The sequence below is a fragment of the Peromyscus leucopus genome, chromosome 20 (genome assembly GCF_004664715.2).
Source record: "Peromyscus leucopus breed LL Stock chromosome 20, UCI_PerLeu_2.1, whole genome shotgun sequence".
NCBI lineage: Eukaryota > Metazoa > Chordata > Mammalia > Rodentia > Cricetidae > Peromyscus > Peromyscus leucopus.
Genome location: NC_051080.1, coordinates 20891437 through 20918789, shown reverse-complemented (window position 1 = coordinate 20918789; position 27353 = coordinate 20891437). Strand labels below are relative to the sequence as shown.

At 53.3% G+C, this 27353-nt stretch overlaps 1 protein-coding gene across 1 annotated transcript; it reads right to left on the bottom strand.

Annotated features, from left to right (window-relative positions):
* Positions 1-1529: 1529 nt before the first annotated feature.
* Ttll12 (tubulin tyrosine ligase like 12) lies at positions 1530-20770 on the bottom strand. Its single transcript, XM_028856754.2, is given in 15 exon segments — positions 1530-2874; positions 3689-3827; positions 4442-4510; positions 5844-5925; positions 6261-6412; positions 7880-7991; positions 8268-8462; positions 8622-8738; positions 11243-11319; positions 13709-13764; positions 13767-13841; positions 13930-14089; positions 14967-15165; positions 17176-17345; positions 20575-20770. Coding segments are annotated over 15 exon segments (1917 nt in total). The 5' UTR covers positions 20737-20770; the 3' UTR covers positions 1530-2722.
* Between the last annotated feature and the right edge of the window lie 6583 nt (positions 20771-27353).

Sequence of the window (27353 nt, the reverse complement as noted above, 5' to 3'; positions counted from 1 at the left end):
ACGACAGAGGGGCTGGGTGGCCACCCGTCAGCAGGGAAGCCATGTTGACTCAGACTAGGAGTCGGTTGTCAGTTTGTGGTCAGCAACTGGCATCTCCCTGGAGCCTGAGCAAGGGCCAGAGTTCTGCCTCCTGCCTCCTTCTTGAGCAGCATTGCTGTTGCCGCCTGGGCTCTCCAGCCAACTCCACGTGCCCAAGGTGGGCAAGTGCTGGTCTCTGGTGACCCCTTAGACAGAGAAGGCGATCAGGGTGTGGATGTCTCTCCAACCGGCTGGTGGCCAAGCCTGAGGTTGCTGTGCCAACTGGAGCATGTGGGGAGAGAGCCTGACTGCTTTAGAAAAATTTTAAATTATATTGTATGGTGATATTTTATTTGTGCTGAAATGTGATTTTATTTGTATGCCAATAAAGTTGCCTGGGGGTCAGAGCTAATAGCAAGGCATTTAGCAGAAGTCTGGCAGTGGTAGCACACACCCTTAATCCGATCACATGGCCGAGTCTGTGTGTTCAAGGACATAGCCAGCTTGGAGACACACGCTTTTAATCTCAATACCAACCATAGAGACCTGGAGGTCTGTATAGACAGGCAGCGACGAAGTCATGTGGTTGAGTTTAGAACCAATGAGAAGGCAGAACAGAAAGTCAATAAAAATACACACAGGAAGTAGGCCTTTCTCAGGGAAGGATGGCAGCGGCTGGTAAACTAAAGGCCATTTACTAGTGCTCTGACCTCTTGGGCTTTTAACTCTTTATTTGGCTGTTTCTTATTTAATAAGGCTGCTTGGAATTACATCTACAATATTGTGTGTACATGCACGCCCACTCACATGTACCATGGTGGACACATGGAGGCCGGAGGACAACCCGTGGGAGTTGGTCCTCACCACCACGTAGGTCCTAGAGGTCTTCAGGCTTGGCAGCAGGTTCCTTTACCTGATGAATCAATCATCTTGCTGGTCCTCCATTGAGGGCCATCCCTGTGGGACCGCTGAACCAATGCCCTGGCATCTCAAGCATTTGTCCTGACGGGCACAGATGACCCCTTGTTGGGTGGCTACTCAGCAGTGTGGCCTTGGCTCTGGGCTCAGTCTTGCTCCTGGGACAGCTCTGCCTGATGTGTTTTAACACGGTGCCACTCAGTAGGGCCTGTGTCCTTCATCAGCCCCCATACCCTCTTGACCACCCCATGAGTCGGGGCCTCTCGTTCCCACCCCAGAACAATTAGACAACACAGAGAAATGTCATTTCCAGACCACCAGGTGGGCCAAGCCTTAGGCCCTATGAACCCCAAAGCCCCCGGGGGTTGGAGTGTAACCAGCACAGGTCAGAGCTCTTCTCCAGCTTGGAACCAGGACTGTCACTCAGAGGTCAAAATGGGATGGGGAGCTGGGAGGTCCACTGGCTTTCTTTTTCTTCTCTCATTTCTCAAAAGCACACACGGTGGCATGGTGGGTTCTGCCCACAAGTGGGGGACACACTGTCATGCCAGCCCAGGCCTGTGCCTCCAGGGCCCCAGAGAGGAAGGACCAGGTGAAAAGGAGACATATTTTATTGCAGTATAAAAGGGCAGGGAGGCCAGCAGCTCTCCAGAGAGAAAAAACCACAGGGGTCGGTCCTGCCCCGGCCGAGGCTGCACCCAGCACGGATCACCAGGCTCGCTAGCAGGTGGCCCACATACCCAGAGACGGGCAGGAAGAACCATGTCCAGTTATGCTAAGAGGGTCACTTTTCCCTTCAAAAGTGCAGCAGCCGCCGCCACCACAGCGCTCCACCCTCCTGAGCGGCAGATCACCTTGGAGGCAGCTCCCACCCACTAGTGGGCTGGACCCAGGTGCCCCGCAGTTACAGAAACAATGGCGGCTGACTTCAGATTCCAGTAACAAAATGAGGAACTAGATTTTACATTTTCTTTCTGTAGGTTAAAAGACACACACACACACACACACACACAGCACACACACACACGCACACACACCACACGCACACACACACACACACACACACTTGGACTCTAGGCCTTGGCAAGAGGCAGCCTGGCTGACTTCCACAGGAAGTTCTCCCCAGAGCCATCTGAGCAGGCTGGCATTTCCATTGTCACCCTTGTCCAGAGTCTGCCATGGAGACTTACAACTCCGGAGCACCCTAACCACCTCAGGAGGCCAGCGGAACTCGGTGAGATGCCGGCATGCAGAGGTCAGCTTCCCATAAGGGAAATACCAAGCCGGGCCTGGCTGGGAAGTCTGCTGGTGAAGGCGATGCCTAGGCATAAGGCTAGGTTGGCAAATGTTTTCCCCTGGCTGTTCTGGGGCCTGTGGGTACAATACAGGGTACTGATACCCTGTTTACAGCAGCCATGGGAAAGGAGGGCGAGATTCTGGGAAAGAACTCCCTGGCCCCGCTGGATACGGGGTTCCCAAACACTTCCCTGTGGAACCCTGTTTCTGCGGAACACCTCTTCCTCTGTATGAAAACTCTGGGTGTACCCAGGCCTGCGGACATCACTCACTGTCCAGCTCTGCCACGTGGTATGGACCTGATGTCCCACATAAGAAGAAGCAGGAACATGGCTCAGAGGGCAGAGCCTAACTGAGGCCAAGGCTCTGGCTGGGGAGGAAGGAGGGGAAAGGGAGGAAGGGGAGGAGGGAGAAGGCTGGGCCGGCGGAAGCAGCTCCATGAGCAGGGGCTGGAACCAGCTGTGAGCAGAGGCAGGAGGGCTTTGGGCACCTAGATGATGCGGGTGACGTGACAGCCGTCGGTCTCATCCAGAAACAAGGTGCTGAAGACATCGTTGAAGAACGTGGGGTGGTATCTGCAGGCGCGCTCACAGTCAGGGTTGAAGTTCACCTCCAGGATCTGGGGCTGCATCACCCGCTTTCCTGGTGGCGAAACCGAGAGGTAGGAGGACTGTGAAGGCAGCAAGGTAGGGGTACACATCTGTCTTGGGAAAGTGTGGGACAGGGACTGTGATGCAGGGCACAGACTTAGGCCCCGATTCTCAGTGTGTGGGTAACGGGGTGTGATTTGGAACATGGATTTCCTGGCTTGACACCTGTTCCCCAAGACTGGAGCCACTCCTAACCCCATTACCCTTAGGGCAATGAGCACACATCGCTTCAAGCTTCGATGACCAGTTTGGTCAGAGAGAGCAGCATGCAGGGCTGGGAGAGTAGCTCCAGCTCTCCTGTCCTGAGTTCTCATGGCCCCCAGTCAGCTACCTTCCCCCGCATTCTGGTGCAGGTGTATTCCCTGTCTCAGTGGATCATCTAGGATACCCATGCGGGACCACCTGGGAAATGTCTCTGTGAAAAAACAGTCATGGGCTGGAGACATGGCTCAGCAGTTAATTAAGAGCATTTGATGTTTTTGCAGAAGACCTGGACTCAGTTTCTAGAATCCACATGGTGGCTCACAATCATTCTTAACTCCAGTTCCAGGGGTCCTGTGTCTTTTGACTCATCAGGATACCAGGCATGCACACAATACACACACACCTCAAACCATCAGTACGTATCACACAACACACACACACACACACACACACACACACACACACACACACACACACACACCTACACCTCAAACACATAAAACAAAACACAACAAAAGACAGCAGGACTGTCCTGGGTGCTGCTGGCAGGGCTGGGGACACGAGGATGGGCAGGGGGTTTGGTGTGGAGACAGTCCCCTTACCACCTGGATGGCTATCCCACTTGAGCATGAGGTCAACAGCATATACGGCCCGGGATGAGGGGTAGTCGCAGAGGCCCATGGGGGGCGGCTTGGCACATGCCACTTGGAACAGCTCTGTGAAGGCCTTGAAGATCTCGGCCTGGGGACAAGGAACGCTCCGTCACAGGGCGTACTCACCCTGACTTTGGAACTAAGAAGGCCCACTGTCCACTGTCTGTCTGAGCCCTGTCATCCAGGTCATCTCAGGCCCAGGTCATCTCTCTTATATTCTTAATGTCTCTAGGCTTGGCAAGATGGCATGTCTGCCTGTTCCCACACTCCTGGAGTCCATTCCGCTTTGCATTAAGGAAGGAGCCCAGAACTTCATGAATTCTAGGCAAGCACTCATCTCCAAGCCATGTCCCAGTGCAGGAATCTACCTCCAGCAAATCCTCCAGCAAATCTACTGATTGCCTGTCCGATGACTAGCCCCTCACCACTCTGTATGGCCCCAAGGGCTTGGCTTCTGGGGATGGTGGAGACTATTGCTCTTGGGCTACCTTAGGATGCCCCAAATTCCCTCCTTCCTGCTGAGGAACATTCTGAAGAGCCTCCAGGTGCACCACACACAGGCCCAGAGTGCAGGGAGGGAGGGAGGGAGGGAGGGATCTTAGCCCAGCCATCTCTCCCCTCCCCAGTGAGAAGATGACCCCTCTATCTGTGAGGGAAGGGAGTAGCTTCCAGAACCCCAGCCTGGCAGAGCCCAAGACTCACCTGGACACCACTCCAGGGAAACTCTGGGTACTGCTTCTCGAACTGGGGGATGAACTCATCATAGTGCACCTGCAACAGACGAGAGCCAGTTACGGGGGCAGCGGCTGTCTCTAGACTGAAAGCAGGGCCATCAGCCCACAGGACAGGTTTCAGTCCAGCTCTGGCCCGCAGGGTACAAGAGGACAGGAGACCAAGGTTAGTCTAGACAGGCAGAATAACCACTCCGAGCCTCAGTTTCCTCTTCTATGAAAAGGGTATCACTCCCTGCTCAGTCCACGGACTTTACAGGGCTGTTGTAAGGCTCAAGCAGGAACAGAGGGTCAAAGGCTATCAGGCATGGCTGTCACACCCAGCTCAGCTCAGCCAACTGGCAGTAGGGCCCTGCCCCCCTCTGCAGGGCCCCCTTCGGAAGCACCCTAGGACAAGATCTGTGGACCAAGACTTTACCCCAAACATCTCAGTAAAGTGGCTCAGGTTTCTCCCAGAGGAGAAATCCCTGCTCAAAGGGCTTCTCAGGTGACACCATCACGAGGGAGAGGGAAAGAGCTCAGTGTCCTCAGGGCTGGCTTCCAACGATGCCAAGGACCCTGATGCGCAGTCTGGGTCCTGGCTTTCAACCCAATCAGAGGTAAGAGGGACAAGACGCAACAGGACCACTCAGGGTCTGAGTCAGCAGAGCCACCCTGCGGTGGCCGTTCCTTCCTCACAAACCCACTTAGAAGACGCTTGGGCAGGGCACAGGGAGGCGCCTCCGAGAGCTGTCTGTCGTGGGAACCAGGTGCCTCTGCACCCAGTACTCACATGCGGAGCTGAGGCAGGGGAACTGAGAGCTCAAGGCTAGCCTGGGCTACGTGAGACCATGTCTCAAAAAACACCAAAAAAATAACTAACGGGAAATGAGTACAAAAAGAACTAAGGTGTGCCTGCAAAGGAAAAATCACACATTCCGGGAAGGGAGGGGAGCAAGGTACAGTATGGGGTTTCCTGGTCTCCTGTCGGACAGGGTCGTCAGGGGTTACGAGCTTACACTCCTTAGCCCGTCACCATGTCAGAGAGGACCCTGATGTAACAAACCAGTCTACCGCTCCCTTCCTCCCCACCCCAGAGTTAGGATCTGGGGCCAGCACCCTACTGTCCCGGGTACATTGCTGGCCTGCTGTCTGCCCTGATGCCTTTAGCACTGGCCTGCAGATGGCACTGCCACCTCACAGTACCCGCTGTGTGGCAGGGAGCCCTATGGAGACCGCACTGCACTGACGCGTCTTGGCATCAGGAAATCCTGCTCCTCCATCTTTAACACTGGGTACTCTTGAGCACTGTGGGAAAGACTTCCTGAGAGGACACAGGTCCTGACTGCGACAGACAGAACCCAGACTTGCTCTTGGGCCCCGCCAGGCCCTACCTGCTTCAGCACCACGTCTGGGTCATAGTTCATGACGGTGAAATGCTTCTCATAGTCGTCCAGGTCATTGAGTGCGAAGGGCCTGCGGAAAAGCGGACGGACAAGCGTGGGCTCCCAAGCTCCATGGAGAGCAGCCACACACTGCTGGCTGGGGCTGGCACAGCCCCTCAGCCCCATGTGCTGTGGAGAGTCTCCGTGAGCCACAATTCGTCCTGATTCTGTGTTAACGTCCAGCTCACAGGAGTGGCACATTCATTATTGTTAACGATGTCACCGAACACTCCAGAAGCTGTGGGCTGCATGATACGGAGGATGGAGTCCAGTGCATGCTTTCTGGCGCCACAGTGAAGGGGTCTCCTTGTCCAGCCCCTTCCCCGCCCCGCCCCCAGCACCTCGGCCCCAGCCCGTCCCACTTACCTATTGGAGAAGCGTAGCCAGAACACGTCATACACGAACAAGCTCAGGGGCTTCACCGAGCGCAGCAGCACAACGTAGCGGATGTCGAACTTGACGTTCCCCACGTCTTCTCGAAGGAACAGGACGGGGCTTTCGATGTACTTGGACACAACCTGGAGGACAGATGTGGACTTGCCAGTAGCTCCTACCTCACCTGGGCAGGACAGCGGCCTGGGGCCTCCTGCACCCTGAGCCCCATGACGGGGTGCGGGGGGGCATCTCCCTCCTTCACCTGGGTCCACAGGACTCTGTCATCACAGCCAGCTGCAGCTGTCCCCTCCTGCATTTTCAAACTAGCTAAGGCATGGCAAGTTCTTTACGCTCACCCGTTTTATACTTTAAAAGATTTATTTATTTTTATTTGTGAGAGTGTTTATCTGCATGTATGTATGCGTACCACATGCATGCAGCATCCAGAGGCCAGAAGAGAGTGCTAGATGTCCTGAACTGGTGTTACAGACAGCTGTGTGCCACTATGTGGGTTCTGCGGACAGATTCTGGGTCTTTTGCAAGAGCAGCAGGTGTTCTTAACCATTAATCCATCTCTCTAATCCCTACCTTTCTATTTAAAGAAAGAAACACCCCATCAAGTTTCAGCACTTGTGTGCATGCATGTGTGCAGGCTAGAGCCCAACTGTGGCTACCACACTTGGGGGTTATCCATATCGATTTTTTTTTAAAGACAGGGTCTCTTATTGGCCTGGAGTGTGACAAGCAGGCCCGACTGACCATGCTTGGCTCTTTTTGACACCCTTGCCCCCTTCATGGACTCTAGGGACTGAACTTGGGTTCTCATGCTTGTGAAGCAAGCACTTTCTTTTCTTTTTTTTTGAAACAGGGTTTCTCTGTGTAGTTTTGGTGCCTGTCCTGGATCTCACTATGTAGACCAGGCTGGCCTCGAACTCACAGAGCTCTGCCTGGCTCTGCTGGGATTAAAGGCTTGTGCCACCACCGCCTGGCTTTTTTAAAAATAATTTTTACTTCATGTGCATTCGTATTTTGCCTGCATGCATGTCTGTGTGAAGGTGTCCTATCTCCTTGCAACTGGGGTTACAGGCAGCTATGAGCCACCATGTAGGTGCTGGAAATTGAACCCGGGTCCTCTGGAAGAACAGTCAGTGCTCTTGACCACTGAGCCATCTCTCCAGCCCCTGCAAGCACTTTCTTTACTACTGAGCTATCTCCCTAGCCCTGGCTTCCAGGTTATAAAAGGAGGAACTCTCACCAGTAATTCCATTCACTCCACCTGCTGTCTCAAGTCCCCACAATGACTGACAGTCCTCCAAGTTCATTTCCTCCCACCACTGTAGCCATGGCCCAGGAAAGCCTTGTGTCTGAGGCAGCTCTCCCACACAGCCACTGGAGGCCCTCCCTACAAGATCACTACCATAGACCCAGGGGCTCCACGGGTGATCAGCCCATGTGCTCCGTGGTGCATGCTGATCCCCAAGAGCTGAGTGACCCTGAGCCACAGGGGACTCTCCCACCCTCGGGCCTAGCCGAAGGTCCTGAGGCCCTATTCTCTTTGGTGTTTTTTGCCCGTGCTTGGAGCACTTGGGTGAGGGGAGCTATAAGCCCACCTTGGGGGTGCTTTCTCGGTGCCGAATGATGCTGTGGAGGTTGTTGGTGACGTGCGTGTCCAGGCTGCGGGCCAGGTTCCAGGGCTTACAGATCCAGTGGTTGTCTTCACCCCTGGGGAAGACATAGTTGAGCCATACCAGCCTTTTAGCCAATGTGTCCAAGGATCTGGAGGCAGACTGGCTGGCTAATGTCTGTTAGAAACCCAGTGCATATATAGGGTATAGGGTAGCAGCTGCATTCCCCACCCCTACCCACACAGAAGCAACCAGAGAGCCAGCAGGTGCTCAGCTAAGGAGCAGCTGGGCACGGGATACGGATGGGGCAGAGCTGCAGCATTATAACAGAAGCGCCAGGAGTGTCCGCCTGCCTTGAGCCTAGGGGACTTACTGTCTCTCCCGGTGCTGAAAATAGCTGATGAACTGAGGCAGCTCAGTGCGCAGGTTGAAGGTTCGGGGCAGCCAGCGGGGACCTTCAGGACCCCCGGCCCGGCGAGCGATGGAGGCCAGGCAGTCCTTTACGGTCAGCAGGTTCTCGCAGGGGAACTGGTTTAGTAGCACCTGTGGCCTCTCCTGACTGAGCGTCCTGTGGATGGAGGTGGGTACGGCCCACTCAGAGGTCAGCTTAGCGACCCCGAGAGGGGTGTGGGGACTTTAGAGGAAAAGCTTGAGGTCATGGGGACAGCGGCAGGCAGTCAGAGGCACTGGGGAATGAGGTCCTGCAGGCCGCAAGGTAGCCACCCACCTGTAGTCCTTGAAGTGTGAGAAGTGGTAGAGGATGTCGGCGTCAGCCTCGCTTTCAGTAAAGGCGAAACGGGGGTGGGTGAGGTGGCAGAGCACCTGCTGCATGTCCGAGTGGACCCTGTGGAGAGACCTGAGTGAGCAGCGGCCCAACGGCGGACAGGAGCTCCTGCTCACCCTGGCTCTGTGGCAGCAAGTCCCAGGGAATTCCTGGCGTCGGCAGCTTGGGCTAGACCCATTTCCTCTGCCTGGCTGTAGAGAGACAGGTTCTCCATAGAAGATGAGAGCACAGAGCTTGCTTCACATCAGGATAACAGGATGGCTTAGGTGGTCCGTAGATGCTGGTTTCTTAGGTATGAGGCAGGCCAGCATAGGGAGAGTGTAGCATCCTGGGGCTCCGCGTGGCTTGGGCTACACTCCCCCAAGAGCAAATTTCTCCTCCCCATAATGACACCAAACTTGCAGTTTCTATTCAAAAATACATCCCGAGAGGAGGGTCATTTTGGCCTGAACAGGCTTAGGGTACATGGGCAATCAGCTGAAACTGTCCTCAACTTTTAGGGAGACTCTTATTCACTGCTGTATGCCCATAAGTAATTAGCAACATGTAAATCAAGGTTGGAAGCATTATAGGAATAAACACGCACAGTGAGTAAAGAGTAATCTACGCCTCTCAGTCAAAATGGAGAAGCCGGGCGGTGGTGGCGCACGCCTTTAATCCCAGCACTCAGGAGGCAGAGGCAGGCGGATCTCTAAGTTCAAGGCCAGCCTGGTCTATAGATTGAGTTCCAGGCCAGCCAGGTGCACACAGAAAAACCCTGTCTTGAAACCAAAACAACAAACAAAGCAAAAAAGGGGGAACCACCCAAAGTTACACCCCCAGAAACTAACCTTCTCTTGAACCCCACACAAGGAAACCCCAAACAGAAACCGGGACCCTGGAGCGCCTTCAGTCTGTGGCCCACTCCCCCAGTCTCAACAGCGTGTTCCTTTCTAAGCTCTACTATCACTTCGTTGGAAATAAAAGTTTCCCTGATACTCTCTAATCCGTGTACTTTCTTGCTTACATTTATTTATCTGTGCATGTTTGTGCGCGTGGAGAGGTCAGAAGACCACCTGCGGCAGGGAGCTGGTTCTCAGGAATTGAATTTGGGTCACCAGGCCTGGCGGCAGGTACCTTTACTGGCCAAGCCATCTTGCTGGCCCTTTTATTTCACTCTTGAATAAGAGACTAAAAACCTGGAAACACCGCAGTGGCTGCCATTAGGGAGACACTATTAACCTCCCAATCCCCCTTGATCTCAGCCCACGAAGACAGAGCTAGCGTCCCCAGAGGGCTCTCCTGAATCTGCAGGCCTCCAGTGGGTGTGTTGTCAAGACAAGTGCCCCGGGACAGGTCCTATGTCACGATTCAAACCCAGCACAGGAGTGAGGACGGGGCCTGGAGGTGGCTGTATTCCGAAGGAACAGAGTGTGAAGGCAAAGAGGACACAGGACGTAAGGGAGAGGCAGGCAGCAGCTGGGGGAGGATGCTCAGCGGGAGGACTCAAAGTGAGGCGCGGGCCTGCTGGGAAGGGCTGGCGTCAGGCAGGTAACCCGCCTGACTCAGGAGCGTGAGTGTGAACCATGGCTGCAAGCAGGACGCTGGCTGGGTTCCCATCTAGTCCACTGCAGAGGGGATAGAGTGTGGTGGGAATGGGGTTCACAGCCAGATCTGTGTCTCAGGATACCCCCTTTGCTTAGGCTAGGGCTCTCTCTGGCTTTAGGCAAGAGGGGGAAGGACCCAGTAGAGGGAGACCATCCCTAGGACGTGGCAGAACTTGACAGAGTGGAGCACACGGCCCTATTCTAGCTGAACCAAGCTTAGGCAGTCATGGATATGGCATCTAGAGGCCTGGAGAGAGGGCTCCTGGGAAGGCAGAGGCCCTGCTAGGCACTAGGTGGGTATGGCTCTGTACCCAGGCCCTGGGGCATGAAGTACAGCCATGTCTTTTCCCGTCACTGCCCATACCCTCAGACTCCTTGGACAGGATCTCCTGGAAATATGGGTGCCTTTTTCCTTTTTTTTTGGTTGTTTTTTGAGACAGGGTTTCTCTGTGTGTCCAGTGTCCAGATCTCTGAATATGGTGCCTTTTTCCTTTTTTTTTGGTTGTTTTTTGAGACAGGGTTTCTCTGTGTGGTCCCAGCTGTCCTGGAACTCACTCTGTAGACCAGGCTGTCTGTCCTTGAACTCACAGAGACCTGCCAAGTGCAGGGATCAAAGGCGTGCACCACCACTGTCCGGCAACTTTTTTCCTTTTTTGAGATAGGGTCTCACTCTGTAGCCCAGGATGGCCAAGAACTTGTGGTAATCCTCCTGTCTCTGTCTCTCATGTTGAGATTATGGGAATGCGCCACTGGACCCGGCTGTTTCTAATTTTCCAGGTCAAGTTCAACAGCTGCCTCCTCCAGGCAGCCCCGCCCACCCTCACGCTTTCCTCTGTGGTTCTGAGAACCCTGGACCTGGTACCATCGCCAACATTCCTGGATTCCAAGGCCTGTCTGGGCCACTGACTTGCCTAGGACCTGGGAACGGCAGTGATTGAAGTTAAGTCTCGGTGAGAGCAGAGAACAAGGGCTCGGTACCTGAAGATGTGGCCCTGGGAACGTGCCACCGGGCTAATGGCGAGGGGCAGTTTCTCCTTGTTTTCCTCCAGGATGGCCTAGAATCAGAGGTAGAAACAGACATCAGTGAAGGGAGCAAATGACCTCAAGCTTCCCCAATCCCACGGTCAGGCCCATACCCTTCTTCACATCCTTAACTCTCAGTGGCCGCTCAGGGCTACCTGATCTGAGGCTCTGGACTCAGGCCTCCCAGGTCCCCAAGAGTCCAGGCTGGGCAAAGAACACACACACTGTTCTCAGTCTCCACGGTGCGTTCCAGACGCGGGTGGCAAGAGGTGCTGGAACTGTGCAGAGAGGGGCCTCTCGGCCTGAGAGGAGCCCCCAGGGCTGTTCCCGGTGAGGCTGGCTAACTAACAATTTAAAACACACCCAGACTCTGACCCTCCCTTGAAAGGCAGAGCGCAGTCCATCCCAGGACCCAAGGAACTACTTGGAATGAACAGCAGGGACGAGGTGAAGTACTGCTTCTGAGCCCAGACCACAGGCTCCTCAACTCTCTCCTTCTTGCTCCTGGATCACTCGCTTGAAGAGAAGCCAGCTGCCGTGCCTCTGGGACACTCAGGAGCCCACAGAAAGGCACCTGGGTGGAGAGACCTGTGTCGACACTGGCGACAGCCAGCTTGACTCATCAGGCCCGAGTCCTCCATACAAATGTCTCAGCTCCAGGAAGGCTCAGACTCTTCAGCTTTGGGGGACAGTCTGCGTGCCCAGAAAACCCCAGACCAAAAGCACTTGTGAGCACTGTATCTAGTTCCTGCCCCCCCAGAAACTGTGGGAGGCAATAAGTATCTGCTGTCCTAAGCTGCTGGAGTCCTTTGTCACCAGCACAGGCCACTCCTGGGCCAGATCGAAGCCTGGACCCCTGGTCCTATGCAACAAGGTTTCAGGTAAGGAGTGTCTGGCCTCCTGGCTCCCTTCTCCTGCCTGCAGCAGCTTCCCAAGGGGGTGCCAATTCTTCATGGTCCACTGATAGACAGTTGGAGGCCAGTGGGACCTTCCCTAGCCATCCTCAAACCTCACTTAAGAGCACCCAATTCCATGTTCACCAAACCCTGACTGGATACGGCACTCAAGAGGCTAGGGGCCCAGCTCTGAACCCCAGCACCCTTCTGGCTGCTGGGTTCAGCAAGGTGCCAGAAGACCATGACTGTGGTCTGCCCCTGCCAGTCAGCAACTCACACAGCTTCCATTACAGCCTGGGTTAATGTGCTTACTCCTTCTACAATCTTCGGAGGCACTCAGCAGTATCAGGTGTCTGCGTGCCAGAGTAGATTCCAATACAGCAGAGCAAGGTTTGTGGCCTCTACTGAGTCCCTGTGGTGCCTTGGCCTTGGACTCTAATTCTTCACCCCCAGTGTGTTTATCATCACAGAATGTTGGTGAACACTAGGCACAGGCTCCTGTGTGTACAGATTTGGGGATAAGGGAGAAGATGCTTGCATCCCCCTTAAAGATTTTTTTATTTTATTTTATGTGCATTGAGTGTTTACCTGCACGTACATTTGTGCATCATGTGTGTGCAGTGCCCATAGAAGCCAGAAGAGGGTGCTGGAATCGACGGAACTTGAATTATAAACGGTTGTGAAGCTACCTCACCTGGGTGCTAGGCACCAAACACAGTCCTCTGCAGTAGTGGCCTGTGCTCTTTACCACTGAGCTATCTGTCCAGCCACTAGGGGCTGTGTTACTGATTGCTATTGGGCCTCTCAGCAGAGCCAGGCATTTCCGAGTGAATCCACAGGGTCCTGACCTGCAGGCTGTCCCGTAACAGCAAGGACCCCTTGAGGGTCTGCTGTCTTGTGAAATGTACTACAGTGCAGTTGGCCCTCTGAACCTATGGGCTCCATGACTTCAGATTCAACCAACAGGAGGTCAAAAATGCTTTGGGGGGAAAAGGTCCTCGGTTGAGAATGTGTGCAGACGTCTTTCTGTGCTGTCATTCCCAAACCACACGACTGTCTCCCGAGAAGGACAAACAATCCAGAGAAGACAAGGGACACTGGAGGCAGGGCTGGCCGTTCCACATGACAAACCAGAGTCCCCACAGATTTTAGTATCCGTGTGGTCCTGCAATCCATCCCCGTGGACACCATGGAACAACTAGTGTCTTCCTGTACCCTGTGAGGGAGCACCTCGAGAAAAGGAAGAGCAGGGTAGCATGTCACAGCCACACCTAGCTGCCTAGGCCACCCTTTCCCAAACCCAGGCGACCTGGGATCTAGATCAGGACAGGTGACAAACTGTGGCTCAGGCAGCTGGCGAACATTAAGCCCCTTATCTCTCAGGTGCTCGCCAAATGATTCCCTCATCCCACAGTCGCTGGTTTGGAGCCTGGAATCCAGCTGACATTAACATTCGGTGAATGGACAGAGAACATTCCAGAAACCACTCAACACTAGGCCCAGGGTTGCAGGCGCAGGGCCACACCTGATAGTACTTGGCAGGAGGCTCAGGCGTGGAGGAGCTGAGGTCCAGCATGTCGGCGGGGCCCAGGGCAGCAGCATGCATTTCCGGATCAGAGGGTCTGCCTCTCCGTAGGCAAAGTCCCGGGTCACCTCCTCTGCGCCAAGACACGCATGCCCATCAGTGGGGGTGGCAGGAGGCCCGCCCAAGGTCCATCCTCTGGGGTGTGCGGGCACCTGACTTACCGCCTGTGTCTAGGTCCCTTAGGGGCCACAGCAGTGTGTAGGCCACCTGCTGCGGCATGTAGAAGAACGGAGCAGTGGCGAAGCTCGGCATGTCTGCATGCTGGATCCTGGAGCCGAACTCATCCATGATGTACCACACGGGCACTTTCTCTTCGGCTGTCTGTGGGCAGGATACAACAATCCTCGGCCACACGTCCACCCACCTGCTGTCTCCCCGACCTGTGTACCCAACATCGAACACTGTTCATCTCTGCTTACTTCTGAGCTTGGAGGTTTCCCCAACCCCATTAACCGGCCCAGGCCTGTGGAAATAAGGCACTAGGTTCAGTAATGGCAAGGATGAGTCCCATGTGCTATCCTGGGCTAGGGAGGGACAAGGAGCTAGACCTTAGTAAACAAACATGGTTTTCCCCAAGCTGAGAGTGGGGAGGGGCTTGAGCCAGGAGGATGAGCCTGAAGGTGTGTCAAAGGGTGGCCGAGAGCCATGGAGGGTAGCATGTTTGGAAGGGGCAGCTGAGTCACTGGAGCTCAGTTTTAGAGGTCTGAGAGAGAGAGGCCTGTGTCCCTTAAGTGAAAAGGCAGAATAGGTACCTTGGTCCCTAGCCTTGATTGGTCCCAGGTACCAAGATAAGGTCTTGCATGTAGCCCTGGTTGGTCTAAAATTAGCTAGACCACTGGGTGGTGGTGGTACATATCTTTAATCCCACCATTCAGGAGGCAGAGGCAGGTGGATCTCTGTGAGTTCGAGGCCAGCCTGTCCTACAGAGTGAGACCTAGGACAGGCTCCAAAGCTACACAAAGAAGCCCATCTCGAAAAACCAGAAAAAAAAAAAAAAAAAAAAAAAATTAGCTAGACCAGGCTGGCCTTGAACTCACAAAGATCCATCTGCCTCCTCCCCACCCCCCCAGTGTTGGGAGTAAAGGGGGTCACCTCCATGCCTGGCTGTCACCTGATTGTTTCGCTTTGCTTTATTATTGGTAACATACTCCTGGTAAAGGCACAGAGGCCAGTCCTGGGAGAAAGGGACTTGACTCACCCCGTGGGCCAGCTGGTAGGTCTGGTTGAACTTCCACATCTCCTCCAGCACCAGGGCCACAACTTCTGGGCTGGGCACCTCACCGTGGAACTCGATGCCCATCAGGTTAGCCATACGGTGCAAGAGTCCAGGTACCTGCTGCAGCTGTTTACGAGCATGCTCCACACGACATGTCCAGGCATGGTCGATGAGGAAGATGCTGCCGGTACAAGTCACACACGAACCGCTAAGCCAGTGGCTCTCAACCTTCCTAACGCTGAGACCCTTTAATACAGTTCCCCATGTTGTGTGCATAGATCTGAGTGCCAGGTGTTTGGGTGTGGGGGGGCCACTCTGCCATCAGTGATGGTCCATGGCTCACTTGGGGGCTGGTGAAGGAGAAGACAAAAGCTTGTCAAGACACCAGATGCCAAGGATACTCAGGGAGTTCCTGCCTTAAGGTTCCTGCAAAGCTTCAGGTAGAGGTCCACAGGCCCACCCCGGCGGGTTCCTTGGGAGACGGGAAATCCTGAGTCTAGATGTGGCTCAGGGAGTGGTCCCTCCCACAATTAAGATGTGTCTTGCCATGTCAGTTAACATAATGAAGACAGCCTCACAGGCGTGCCAGAGGCCCGTCTCCCGGTGACTCTAGTGTCTGTCAAGGTGGCAGCTCTGGCCTTCACAGAACACAAGTGTCTGTTCAGTCTCCTCTGCTCTAAGGACTTCCTCTGAGTAGTCCGTATTTGCCAGGCCCAGAAGTTCTCTGTCCTCTGTACCCGTACCTACCTGGTATGACTATTGTCACACTTCATGGTCACCCGAGTGCACACTCTGAGCATGCTCTGTACGCACACGCATTGTTCAGAATAAACCAGCCTTGAGGATATGCAGACAGACTGGGAGACGAACGCCACGGTAATGTGTTCCTGAACTCTTGGTCTCGAACATGACCTGGAACATTACTGTTCCTTTCATTTTGTAGGGACTGTGTGCTCAGGGGAGGGGGCCAGCGAGTGGCTGACTTGTTCATTGGCACCTGTAGTGTGGATTCCCTAACCAGCAAAGCTTGCTAGGCCAGGTTAGAAAGACAGGCTTGTTGGGTGGTGGTGGCGGCAGCATCCCAGCATTTGAGAGGCAGAGGCAGGCAGATCTCTGTAAGTTCGAGGCCAGCCTGGTCTACAAGAGCAAATTCCAGGATGGCCAGGGCTACACAGAGAAACCCTATCTTGAAAAAGAAAAAGAAAGACAGACAGGCCTCTCCCATAGGAAGTTCTTGGTGCCCTTACGTCCTGGGGTACATGTGCATGCATGCATGCATGCAGGTGTGCGGGGCTGCAGCCCTTCCACTTGCCTGCTGCTGCTCCCGTGTGTAGAGCCTTTGCTTTGTGTTGAGTGCCTGTCTGTCACTGCTAGATCTGCAGCGAGCAGGGCAGGGGCGGCATGAACTCTCACCCTGTGCCTGCAGCCAGGCTCCGACGTTTACCTGAGTGGTTGCAGAGAGCCTGACCACATTTGTTCCGTGTGATGCTCATGTCCGTGGGGTTGGAAATGGGGACCTCCCACTGTCCTCCTTCAGAGTTTAGAGAAGGAGGTCTCGCTTCTCAGAACCACACTGAGTGGGCGGCAGAGCAGTGGCTTTGGGCTGAGGCACTAGGCTGTGGCCAGCAAGTCTCAGAAGGGCTGGGCATCAGAACCTGGGCCTGCTCTGCCTTCTGCTTCCTGCTCCCTTTTCCTTCCCGGGAGACGGGCCTCTGGGCACGCCTGTGAGGCTGTCTTCATTATGTTAACTGACATGGCAAGACACATCTTAATTGTGGGAGGGACCACTCCCTGGGCAGGGGATCCTGGACTTCATAAAATGGAGAAAGCCAGCCGAGTACCAACAATGCATTCACTGTCCTGTTTCTAGGTTTAGCTGGGTTCAGCAGCCACATCCTTAACTAACTGGACAACCTCATGCAAGTCCTCTCCCTGGGTTTGCCTGCCCTTAGCAAAAGCAAGAGCCAGAGCACCTTGTGGTGAGGTTACAAGGATGTACTTTCCAGGGCATCAGGCATGCACGATTCCTGGTAGATTGTCAACAGCACAGGTTCAGACACGACCCCCAAAGCCCGTGGGGCACCACTGGCCACACACGCCACAGGGAAAAAGAGTCTAGGTGGAATCTCTCTAAAACCAAGTCTAAAAGGTAAAAAAAAAAAAAAACCCAATGCCCAGACTCGGGTCCTACCTGTTGGGGTCATCAGCCTGGACTCCATTTTCACTGGTCACGATGACCTTGTAGCACAGCTCACTCCCAGGGTTGGGCTGCTTCCTCTGAGCCTCCCTGGCAGCCTCGTCCTCAGCCTCTTCCACCTCCTCCACTTGCATTATCCCAAACATGTCCCCAGCATCAAAAACCTAGGGCCAGAGCACAATGAATCAGGGGGGTGGGTAGGAGACCCCACCCTTGACCCCTTCACCTCCAAGGAGCAAGCCCTGTTTAGCATACATCCTCTTAGCAGCATCTCAACAGAAGAACGGAGACCTCCCAGGGAAGTAGTCTCTGCCACGCTCCCGTGCTACCACCCACAGGCCAGGACACTTTGGAAAAGGCACAAAGTATCCATAGCAGAATTTTCTTAGTGTACACCCCTTGCTTTACAGCGGAAAGGAGGCCCTAGAGGCAGAGGGTGGCGCTGCAATGCTGGAGGCAGATGGGGGATCAGGATGGTGGCTGGCAGGGGGCACCCTGACTTCACTCTCACCAGAGCTATTCTGATACCAGGACAGCCGAGGCAGCCCCCAGGCACCTCCCCATACCAGCTCAGCAGGAAGTGTGGCCTGAGGGTGCTGTGGGTACTCTCAGGGCAGAGAGGGGACTGTGAGGTGTGGGCTTGGATTTCCCAGGCCGAGAAGAATTGGGAGTCAAGGACAGCTGGAGAAGCAACAAGCTGACCTCTTCTCCCACACTCCCTCCCAGTTCCCACCTCAGGCCTGTGGTAAGCGAGCGAGTGGGGGAGGGGGCTGGACCTTTGGAATCGGAGGCCCACTTGGGAGGTCTGAACCTTGGCTTTGCCACATATGATGTGATCTCGGGGAAAAGTTAACTCAACCCCTCTGTGACTCAATTTCCCCATCTGTACGGTGGGAAGGTCTGGGTTTGTTGGGATGTTTTAATTACTAACAAAGCAAGGCACAGAATGGGGCCTGGGCTATGGCAAAGGCTCTTACAAGCCAGGCCCCACAATTACACTTGAGACTCAGTTTCCCCACTGGGGGGGGAGACGGACGACAGGACGACACCCGCCGAGAATCAGATGAAAGGGGACTTAACAGGCGAGTTCTTCCCTCAAACCTCCGCCACTCAGAGCATGACCTACTCAGGCACAGACAAGTTTTTTAGGCCAGAAGACAAGGGTTGGGGCCACGCGGGCTGGACTCTTTCAACTCACCGGGAGCTGGGAAGCTATGGGAGGGCGCGCTGGGGAAAGATTCAGGCCTGCAGTTCTAGGGTGCTGAGGGAAGTAACCACAGGCTGGGAAGGGAAAGACAGGAATGGGGGGTGGGGTGGGGTGGGGTGGGGTACCACAGCTGAGATGGGGGTAAAGACGATGGTGACCAAGCTTGATGATCTGAGTTTGGTTACAGATTTCTCAAGGTGGAACCAAGTTCTGAAAGTTGTCCTCTGACCTCCATGTCTGCATGTTCGTGTGCCTGTGCGCACGCACACACACACAATTAATGCACATAAAAGTGTGTGTGTGGGGGGAGCAGGGAGGTTACCATACTCCAGAGTGGAGTCTGGCAGGCCAACAGGAAGATAAGGGAAGCCCTTAGGTGGAGAAGAGCAGAGTCTCAACTAATCCTCTTTTGATCCCTGAAGCAGCCCTGGGTTGGGGGAGGCTCGCCCTCATTTAAGACTGGGGGGGGGTGGCTGGAACCCACAACTCAGGGATCATCAGTCCTCCAACCCCCAGCCTTTCACCCCAGACCTTCTACCCTGAAGCCTGGCCTGGCTTTTCCTCGGCTGGGGTACAGGGGGGCCACTCCTGCCCTGTTGAGCTGTAACCCCTTGGGAGGCAACAGCAGTAGATGTTCCTCCAAGTGGGAGGGAGGGTGTTTTTAAAAACACCCCCTATCTTTTCTGTGGAATTGATCAAGGCAAGGAACGCCCCGTGGGGGAGGGTGGCTTTCAGCAGGCAGGTACACAGTCCTGCTGAGCACTCCCTCTGGGCCTGGAGGCCGGTCTCACGGTGGTGGTGACTCAGCTTTGTCTGGAATGGCTCAGTAGGGCCTGGGGGGAAAAAAAAAAAACGATGGCTGTCCCTGACTAGGCCACAGCAGCCTAAGTGAGAAGGGACAGGACGCATGCTGGAGCTCATTTCCCCCCAGGGAGCCAGGTGCTTGGGTGCCTCCACCCCTGCTTTCCAAATGAGACACGGCTTAGGTGGGGAGCCACCTGTCCACGTGAGAGTGCCCTGGAAGGCTGGCTGAGTTGGACCCCGGGCATTCCAAAAAAAAAAACAAAAAAAACGGTCCTTTCAGGCAGCATCATGGGCACCTTTTTATCCTCACTAACAGATGGGCGGTCTGGGTTCTACCTCAGCATTGGCCTGGGATTAAGGCAAGTCTGCAGAAAGTGGCCGAACAGGGGAGGAGGGCCCACCACATGAGCAGAGGGAACCCAGTTCTATGAAGTACCATTCTGTAAGAAGGGGGTACCTCTGACAATGAGCCTCGATCTATGATGTGGTAGTGCCTGAACACCAACACTGACAGTGGAAAACGCATTTAATACCCCTGCGGTGGGGGCTGACTGGGAGCTGTAACCTCAGGACACTGCCTAGGACCATTTACACGGTATCACGCTAGCCCGTTGAATGCGCCTCTGCACTTCCCTTCCCAACCCATAGGGCTAGGGATGGAGCGCTCTCCCCAAGACTAGGTAAGCACTCTGCTCAGTGAGCTGCACCACAGCCCTATGTACAGGCTTTAAGCAGGAGATATCTGGCTCATATATAGTGTGGAACGGGATCAAAGTCGGCCCCATAGTTAAGGCTCAGGGGACGCCTAGTTCTTGGCCTCTCCTGGTCACCTGCAGCCTTAGTGGGTCTCTGTTGGGAGGCGGTGTCCTGAAGTTAAAAGCCAAGCTCTAGCTTCGGAAAAGGCGCTCTGCTCAGCCCAGCAGCTGCTCTGTCTTTTAACATTCAAACCCACAGCCCAGTTTTCAGGCCTCAGAGGCCGCACACCCCTAGCTCAGGTGAAAGATGGAGCCATCCCTCAAGGATGGGCAACACCTTTCACCCTCTCTTAGCATCTTCTCCATCTCCTCGGGCTTCCATTCTCCCTAGTCTACAAAGGGTGTGACCGGCGACGCATGCCGTGGGAAGCAACTCTTGTTCTTTACACCGCGGTGGAGGTGCTAGGATGCCGAGCCAAGCGCATGTCATTTGCAGGTCCCAGCTCATCCCTGGCAGGGCCCAGGTCCTGCAGGATGGCGGCACAGGCGCAGCTCTCGGCCGGTCCCCTACAACTCCCAGATACATCCCACTCCTGAGCCTGTAAGCGGCTCGCTCCCCTTTGGAGCCGCTGGGCTGCGCTCCCCACTCGTCCGCATAGCCCGCTCGCAGCTCGCGCCGCACCGTACCTCGTTCTCCAGCTTGTGCAGGAGGCGGCCCCACAGGCGCTCCGGGACGCCCGAGGCGCGCAGCGCGGGGCCGTGCAGAGACACGAACTCGTCCAGCATCCGCTCGCTCAGCCTCTCGGCGCGGCCTGGGCTGCCGCGCGGCTGCCCCGGCTCGCCCTCCATGGTGCTCGGATGTGCACGGCACCGCCCACCGCCGGATTTAAGCCTACGGTGCGCACGCGCCTGCGTCCCGGGCTGGGAGGTCCCGAGTGTGCGCAGGCGCGCTGGGGGTGTGTCTTCCCTCCATTCATCCCGGGACCGCCGCGGGGGATGCTGGGAGTGCTGCTTAGAGCGCCCCACGTGGTCAGAACCGGAAGAGTTTGTCCTCGAGGGGCAGGTGAGGCTGGGGTTCGGGGAGGAGGTCAGACGGTCCTCCCCGTACTGGTTACAGTTTTGTTTTGCTCGAGTTTTGTTGTTGTTGCTTTTAATTTTAGTTTAAAAAATTATTTAAATTTTTTTATGTATATGAGTGCTTCCTCGCATGCACGTGTGTGCACATCTCGTGGAGGCCGGAAAAGGGTGTCAGGTCCCTTGGAATTGGAATTACACATGGAGTGTCAGGTCTCCTGCAAGAGCAGTTAACTACCAAGCCATTTTTTCAGCTTTGTTTTATTTTTATTTTGGCACGCGCGCGCCCGTGCGTGTGTGTGTGTGTGTGTGTGTGTGTGTGTGTGTGTGTGTGTGTGTGAGAGAGAGAGAGAGAGAGAGAGAGAGAGAGAGAGAGAAAAAAAAAAAAAAAAAAAAAAAAAAGAGAAAGAGAGAGAAAGACGCCTTGTGGAGATCAAAGAACAAACCATTCTGAAGTCTGTTCTCTTTCCACTTTTATGTGGGTCCCAGGGGTCGACCTCAAGTCATCAAGATTGCGTGGCAAGTGCTTTTTACCACTGAGCCATCTCCCGGGTCTTGGTTATCATCACCATCATCATCACCATTTTGCCACAGGGGCTCATGCAGCCTGGACTGACCAACAAACTCACTTTGTCCTGGAGGCTTGCCTGGAACCTTTGATCTCCCTGCCTCCACCTCCCAAGCATTGGGAGACACCACCATGTAGGGATCCTTAGCCATATCTTGAAGGCTTACAGACCTTTCCAGGGGTAGGGGGAAATCTTCTCGATCTTTTGGAATTCAGCTTCCCTGAATTCAGAGGCTGCAATATGATAACTGGGTGTGCCATCAAAAGAGTTACTCCACAAGTGCAGAGGTTCACAAATACAATTAAGGGGCCACCACACCCACCCAGCTCCCCAGCTCTGAGGGAAGTGGAGACAGGAGATCACCGGGGCTTTCTGCTTCTAGTCTAGCCAAGAAAATGGGAGCTCTGTGTCCGGAGAAAGACTTCCTCAAGGAGTAAGCAGAGAATGTCAGTTGGGGATACTCAGTTCCTTCTTCTGGCCTCTGTGTGCACATAGGCACCCCTCCCACACTGTCTGTGTACACAGACTCATATTCACATGCCCCCCCCCCAACAACCAATCAAAAACATCAACCAACCAACTTACACCCCCAACAACCAATCAACCAGTTGACTCCATGGAGAGGAAGAACAAGAAAAGGCGACTGAGCCCCTTGCTGGCTGGAGGGGGAAGACCGAGCTCTGGAACGGTAGACTTGGTTTGTCCTGTCCTCCCACCCCCATATAATTTGCTGGATGGAGATAAGATCCAAGGCAGCTTCAATAGATTTATTTTATGTGTATGAGTGTTTTGATGCATGCGTGCATGGTGTACCCTGTGTGTGCCTGGTGCCCGTGATGTAACAGGCCCTCAGACCTCAGCACAGCTAACACCCTGTTAGAGGCAGGGAACAAAGACCTAATCCATTAAAGACCTGACCCATAGTTCCAGGGTCCAGGAAAGTCCCTGAATATCCTAACCTTGCTTTCTGGTTTCTGTACTTCTGCCTCTTACTGACTGAAGTGTGTTGACCGGGATGTGGTTTTTGTGCATAAAAGAGACAAAGAACTGTGAGATTGGGGCTGCATGATTTGGGCAAGTTCCCTGTGCAGCTGCCAGTCAGCAATACAGACTTTCCATTGAACTTTAAGAGTGTCTGTGTGGGGCTGGAGAGATGGCTCAGAGGTTAAGAACACTTCTAGAGAACCCTGGTTCAATTCCCAGCACCCACATGGCAGCTCACAACAGTCTGTAACTCTAGTTCCAGGGGATAAGGTACCCTCACACAGACATACATGTAGGCAAAACATCAATGCATATAAAAAATGCATATAAAAAATATAAAATATAAAAAATAAAAAGGGATCTTTAAAAAAAAAGTGTCCGTGTATGTTCTCTGTTGGAATTACCTCACAACAGTGGAGGCCAGAAGGAGGTGTAGGATTCCCTGGAGTTATGGGTGTTTATGAACCATGATCTGGGTGCTGGGAACTGAACCCCTGTCCTCTGTGAGAGCAGCCAGGACCCTTAAACACTGAGCCACCTCTCCAGCCCCATTTAACCTCCAAGGCTCCTCTGGTCCCTAGACCACTGCCTTCTTGGATTTCTGACTCTGCAATCAATAATAAAGCACAATTTAGAAGATTCGATCCCTGTCCCTGGTGATTGGCTTCTGAGTGGCAGGTATCACTAACTCTGGTACTCCAGTTACATAGCTTACTATTGGCTGTCTGCCTCCCTCCCCCACCGGGGGTGGGTGGACTGGGAAACATCCGTCACTTCTTCCTGGCTCCTGGTGAACCCTCCCTCAATTTTACCTAGCAAATTGAATCACTTTGCTTAAGGCTTGATTCTGGCTTAAGATCTTAAGGTCTGTTTGGATTTTTGTTTTTGTTTTTGTTTTGTTGCCCCGTCAGTGGCTGTCTTGGGACTCATTCTGTAGACTAGATTAGCATGGAACTCAGAGATCCATCCACTCGCCTCTGCCTCCTGAGTGTTGAGATTAAAATCATGAGCTGCTACACCAGGCTGGACTATGGTTTTTAAATGCTTTCTGTTCTAGTCTGTTCTCATTCCCATGTTATGGTGTTGTGGGGTATCCATCAGAGAAGACTACTCAGACACAGGTTTAAGTCCATAGAAAGTCTTTATTAGGTCGCCCGTGCCTTCAGTGGATGTTCAGGATCATAGTATAATCCTTTCTCAGTGTGAGCTTTTAAGCACAAAAACCGTATCCTGGGTTGACATATATCAGTTAGCAAGAATAGTTAGCCAGAGACAGGCAGTAGTGGTGCACGCTTTTCATCCCAGCACTCAGGAGGCAGAGACAGGTGGAGAGTTCAAGGCCAGCCTGGTCTACAGAGCAAGTTCCAGGACAGCCAAGAGCTGTTATACAGAGAAACCCTGTCTTGAAAAACAAACAAAAAAGAATAGTTAGACAGAAGCAACTCTCCCAGAGTTATGGACTTGGATGGATTAGGTCTTTGCTTTCGTTTTGGCGGGTGGTGGCTGCCTACGTGCTGAGGTTTATGGCCTAAATGGTACTTCCATCGTGGCGTCAGTTGTGCTAAGGTATGGGGGCCTGCTACAAGGCTTGACTGGCCTCTGATTTAAAAGTTCCTTTCTGTTCTGTTCTGTCCTGTCAGCTCTCTAAGAGAGGAGGTGCCGCTCCATCCCTGGGAACAGTCCCTATGTCCATGTTTTGGCAAATGTGTCTAACTGTCCTTGTATCTCTATGAACAAAACAGGGTAGCCCCTTACTCACTCTCCACTCTTGAGGGAGGCAATGCCTTTTGTAACATATACATGTTTGTCTCTCTATTTTTTTCTCCCGTCTGCTTTCCTGCTTTGTACAAGATGGTTTGCTGTCCAAGGTCATTGGAAATTCTGTTACGTCGGCCAGCTCTCACTGCTGTGTGACACTGAAACTCCCAGAAATTTGTGAGACAAAGAGTAGAATGTATGAAAGATTCCTTTTAAAACTCTAAGCAACATAGCCAAACGAATGGAAACACATGAACTATGAACCAATGGCTGAGGGGCCTCCAACTGGATCAGCCTCTGAATAGGTGAGATAGTTGATTGCTTGATCTGTTTGGGAGGCATCTAGGCAGTGGTACCAGGTCCTGGGCTCGCTGCCTGAGTTGGCTGTTTGAAACCTGGAGCTTATGCAGGGACACTTGGCTCAGTCTGGCAGGAAGGACTGGACTGCTGACTGAGTCTACAGGTCGATCTCAGTCTTGAGGGGGCCCTGGAGGAGGTGGGAATGGGGAGTGGGGGGGGGAGGGGGGGGAAGGTGGAGAACAAGGAATCTGTGGCTGTTATGTAGAACTGAATAGTATTGTAAAATAAAAAAAAAAAAAAAACTCTAAGCAACAATAATGTGTGCCTAGGATCTGCCACAGACAGGAAGCTTATTTAGCAATATGCTCTTAATTCATTACGTTGTGAATGTGATTTGTGTTTAACTGACTCATAATCAATTGCTGGGTTTATTATGCGGCTATTATGAAGTATTATATATATAATAAAAGTTTATCTATTGTTGGCCAAAATGGAAAAGTAAAGGTGAGAACAAAATTAGAACCTAAGTATGTCACGTAAGGTCCAAGCAAAACCTCATTTAGTCTGGTTCTCAGTTACAATTGCAGACAATGGATTCTTGACCCTGCTGCTTTGGGCCAGTGTTGGGAACTCACGTGAAGGATGTTGGGTAATAGCCTCAGGTCATGAGGAATTGAGTCATGCTATTTTAGGCTCTAGCCCCTAGCCTTAAAGAATTGCTCTAGCCTGACCCTTCTACTCCGCCTGCAGAAACAATATGCCCAGCTATCAAAAACAACCTACCTTGCTCCCCGTCAAATGACAAAAATAGCTGTAGCTTCCTGGTAGCTACACACACACACACACACACACACACACACACACACACACATGTCCCTAGCCCCTTTAAATGCACTGTTAGGTCCCAAACCCCAAAAGGGACCTAACTAGAAAAGGACTGCTGGTGGCATTCCTCAGGAAGCAGGTTCCTGCCTGCCCAAAGGGGCCGCTTCCATTATCTTCCCTTGCCTTTGGCTCTCCATTGCCACGTATCTGTGGTTATAATATATCAAAGCCCAAGCTAACCTCCAAGGCTCCTCTGGTCCCTAGTAACATGTACCCCTTATAAATATCAACAGCTCCGTGCTAGCCGCCTGACCCTTCTCATTTCTCCACTGTGCCAGTTCCCAGGCTGTTCCAGCTTACAGCTTGCCCCCCAGCTACTCCCCTCTTTAAAATGGCAGGGTCCATCCCCACCCCATTTTTTTTTTAACCTCTGCTCCTGAGAGAGATGCCAGTCTACTCCCTTCTCTGCTCTCCTTTCCCAGAGGTAGCCATGGCTACTCTGGACTCTTCCAGATGCCTCTGGCTGGTCTCTCACATCTACAGTACAAACCTACCCACGGAGCAGTCATTTCAGCGGCTTTACTTCAGCCTCACATGCTCAACCTTCATCTCTCAGAAGCTGGGACCCTTCACTGTTCCAGTAAAGCAGTCTCGCCCTGCTGAGGTTGAGTCTGACTGCCCCTCGCTCACTCTTCTTGAAGAGGAGGCCCCTCGTGGCCCCACACATCCTCCACCACTCTGTAAGCCCTTGCCCTATGCCCTCTCCAGACTCCTTGCCTCTCTGTCCCTCACCCCAGATTTTTTTTATTTATTTATTTTTTGAGACAGGGTTTCTCTGTGCAGCTTTGCACCTTTCCTGGATCTTGCTCTGTAGACCAGGCTGGCCTCGAACTCACAAAGATCCCCCTGCCTCTGCCTCCCGAGTGCTGGGATTAAAGGCGTGCACTGCCGCCGCCTCTTCCTCCTCCTCCTCCACCCGGCTCCCCACTGGGCTTTGGCTGCAGACATTCATCCTGCGGCTCTCTACACAGGCCCTTGTCTGCCACTGCTGGGTCCTTCTTATCACTCTTCAGGCTCAGCTCGAAAGTCACCTCCTTATTGAACCACCAAACGTGTATTTCATCAACGTACAACTACCTGGGGTGGGGGTAAATAAAGGCTCTTGCATCATGAACATCAGAAACGTGGCTTCAGGCCCTGAAGGAGGCTTGTGTGCTGGGAGTGCCCCTGAGGGGTCACATAGGAAGTGAGCTGCTCAGGCATCACAGGGCCCAGTGCACAGGGATTCCACCCATACCTCATCCAGAGAGACAGCAGTCTGCAGGCAGGAGAACCCAGGGCTGGTCTCAGTACCAATCCTGCTGCTGTTTACTTTCTATACCCAGATAAAGTAATAATTATACTGTGTAGGATGTTCAACATTTTCATGCACTTAAATTAAAAAAAAAAAAATCCAGCTGGGAAGTGGTGGCACACGTCTTTAATCCCAGCACTCGGGAGGCAGAGGCAGGCAGATCTCTGCATTGGAGGCCAGCCTGGTCAACAGAGAGAGGAAGCCAGTGCTACACAGAGGAACACTATCTGGGTAAAAAAAAAAAATCCTCTTATCAGACAGGATTGTGTGTTTCATTGAATTAATATTGTTTGCTTTTGAGATTTGAAAAAGTTATGTTAGGGACTTTTGTTTTCCTGTTTTCTTTCTTTCTTTTTGGCATGTGTTATGTGTATGGTGTGTGCATGTCCATGTGTGTATGGGTGCATATGCACTTTGACCCAGTGCTTGCTGATTGGTCAGCCAGCTAGCTCCAGGGATCCCTGTGTATCCACCTCCTGAGCATTGGGATTACAGGCGGGTCTTCACTCAAGGTGGGCATTTATGTAGGTGATGGTGATCTGAACTCCGGCCTTTATTCCTGTCAGACAGACCCTTTACCCACTGAGCCGTCTCCGAGGCCC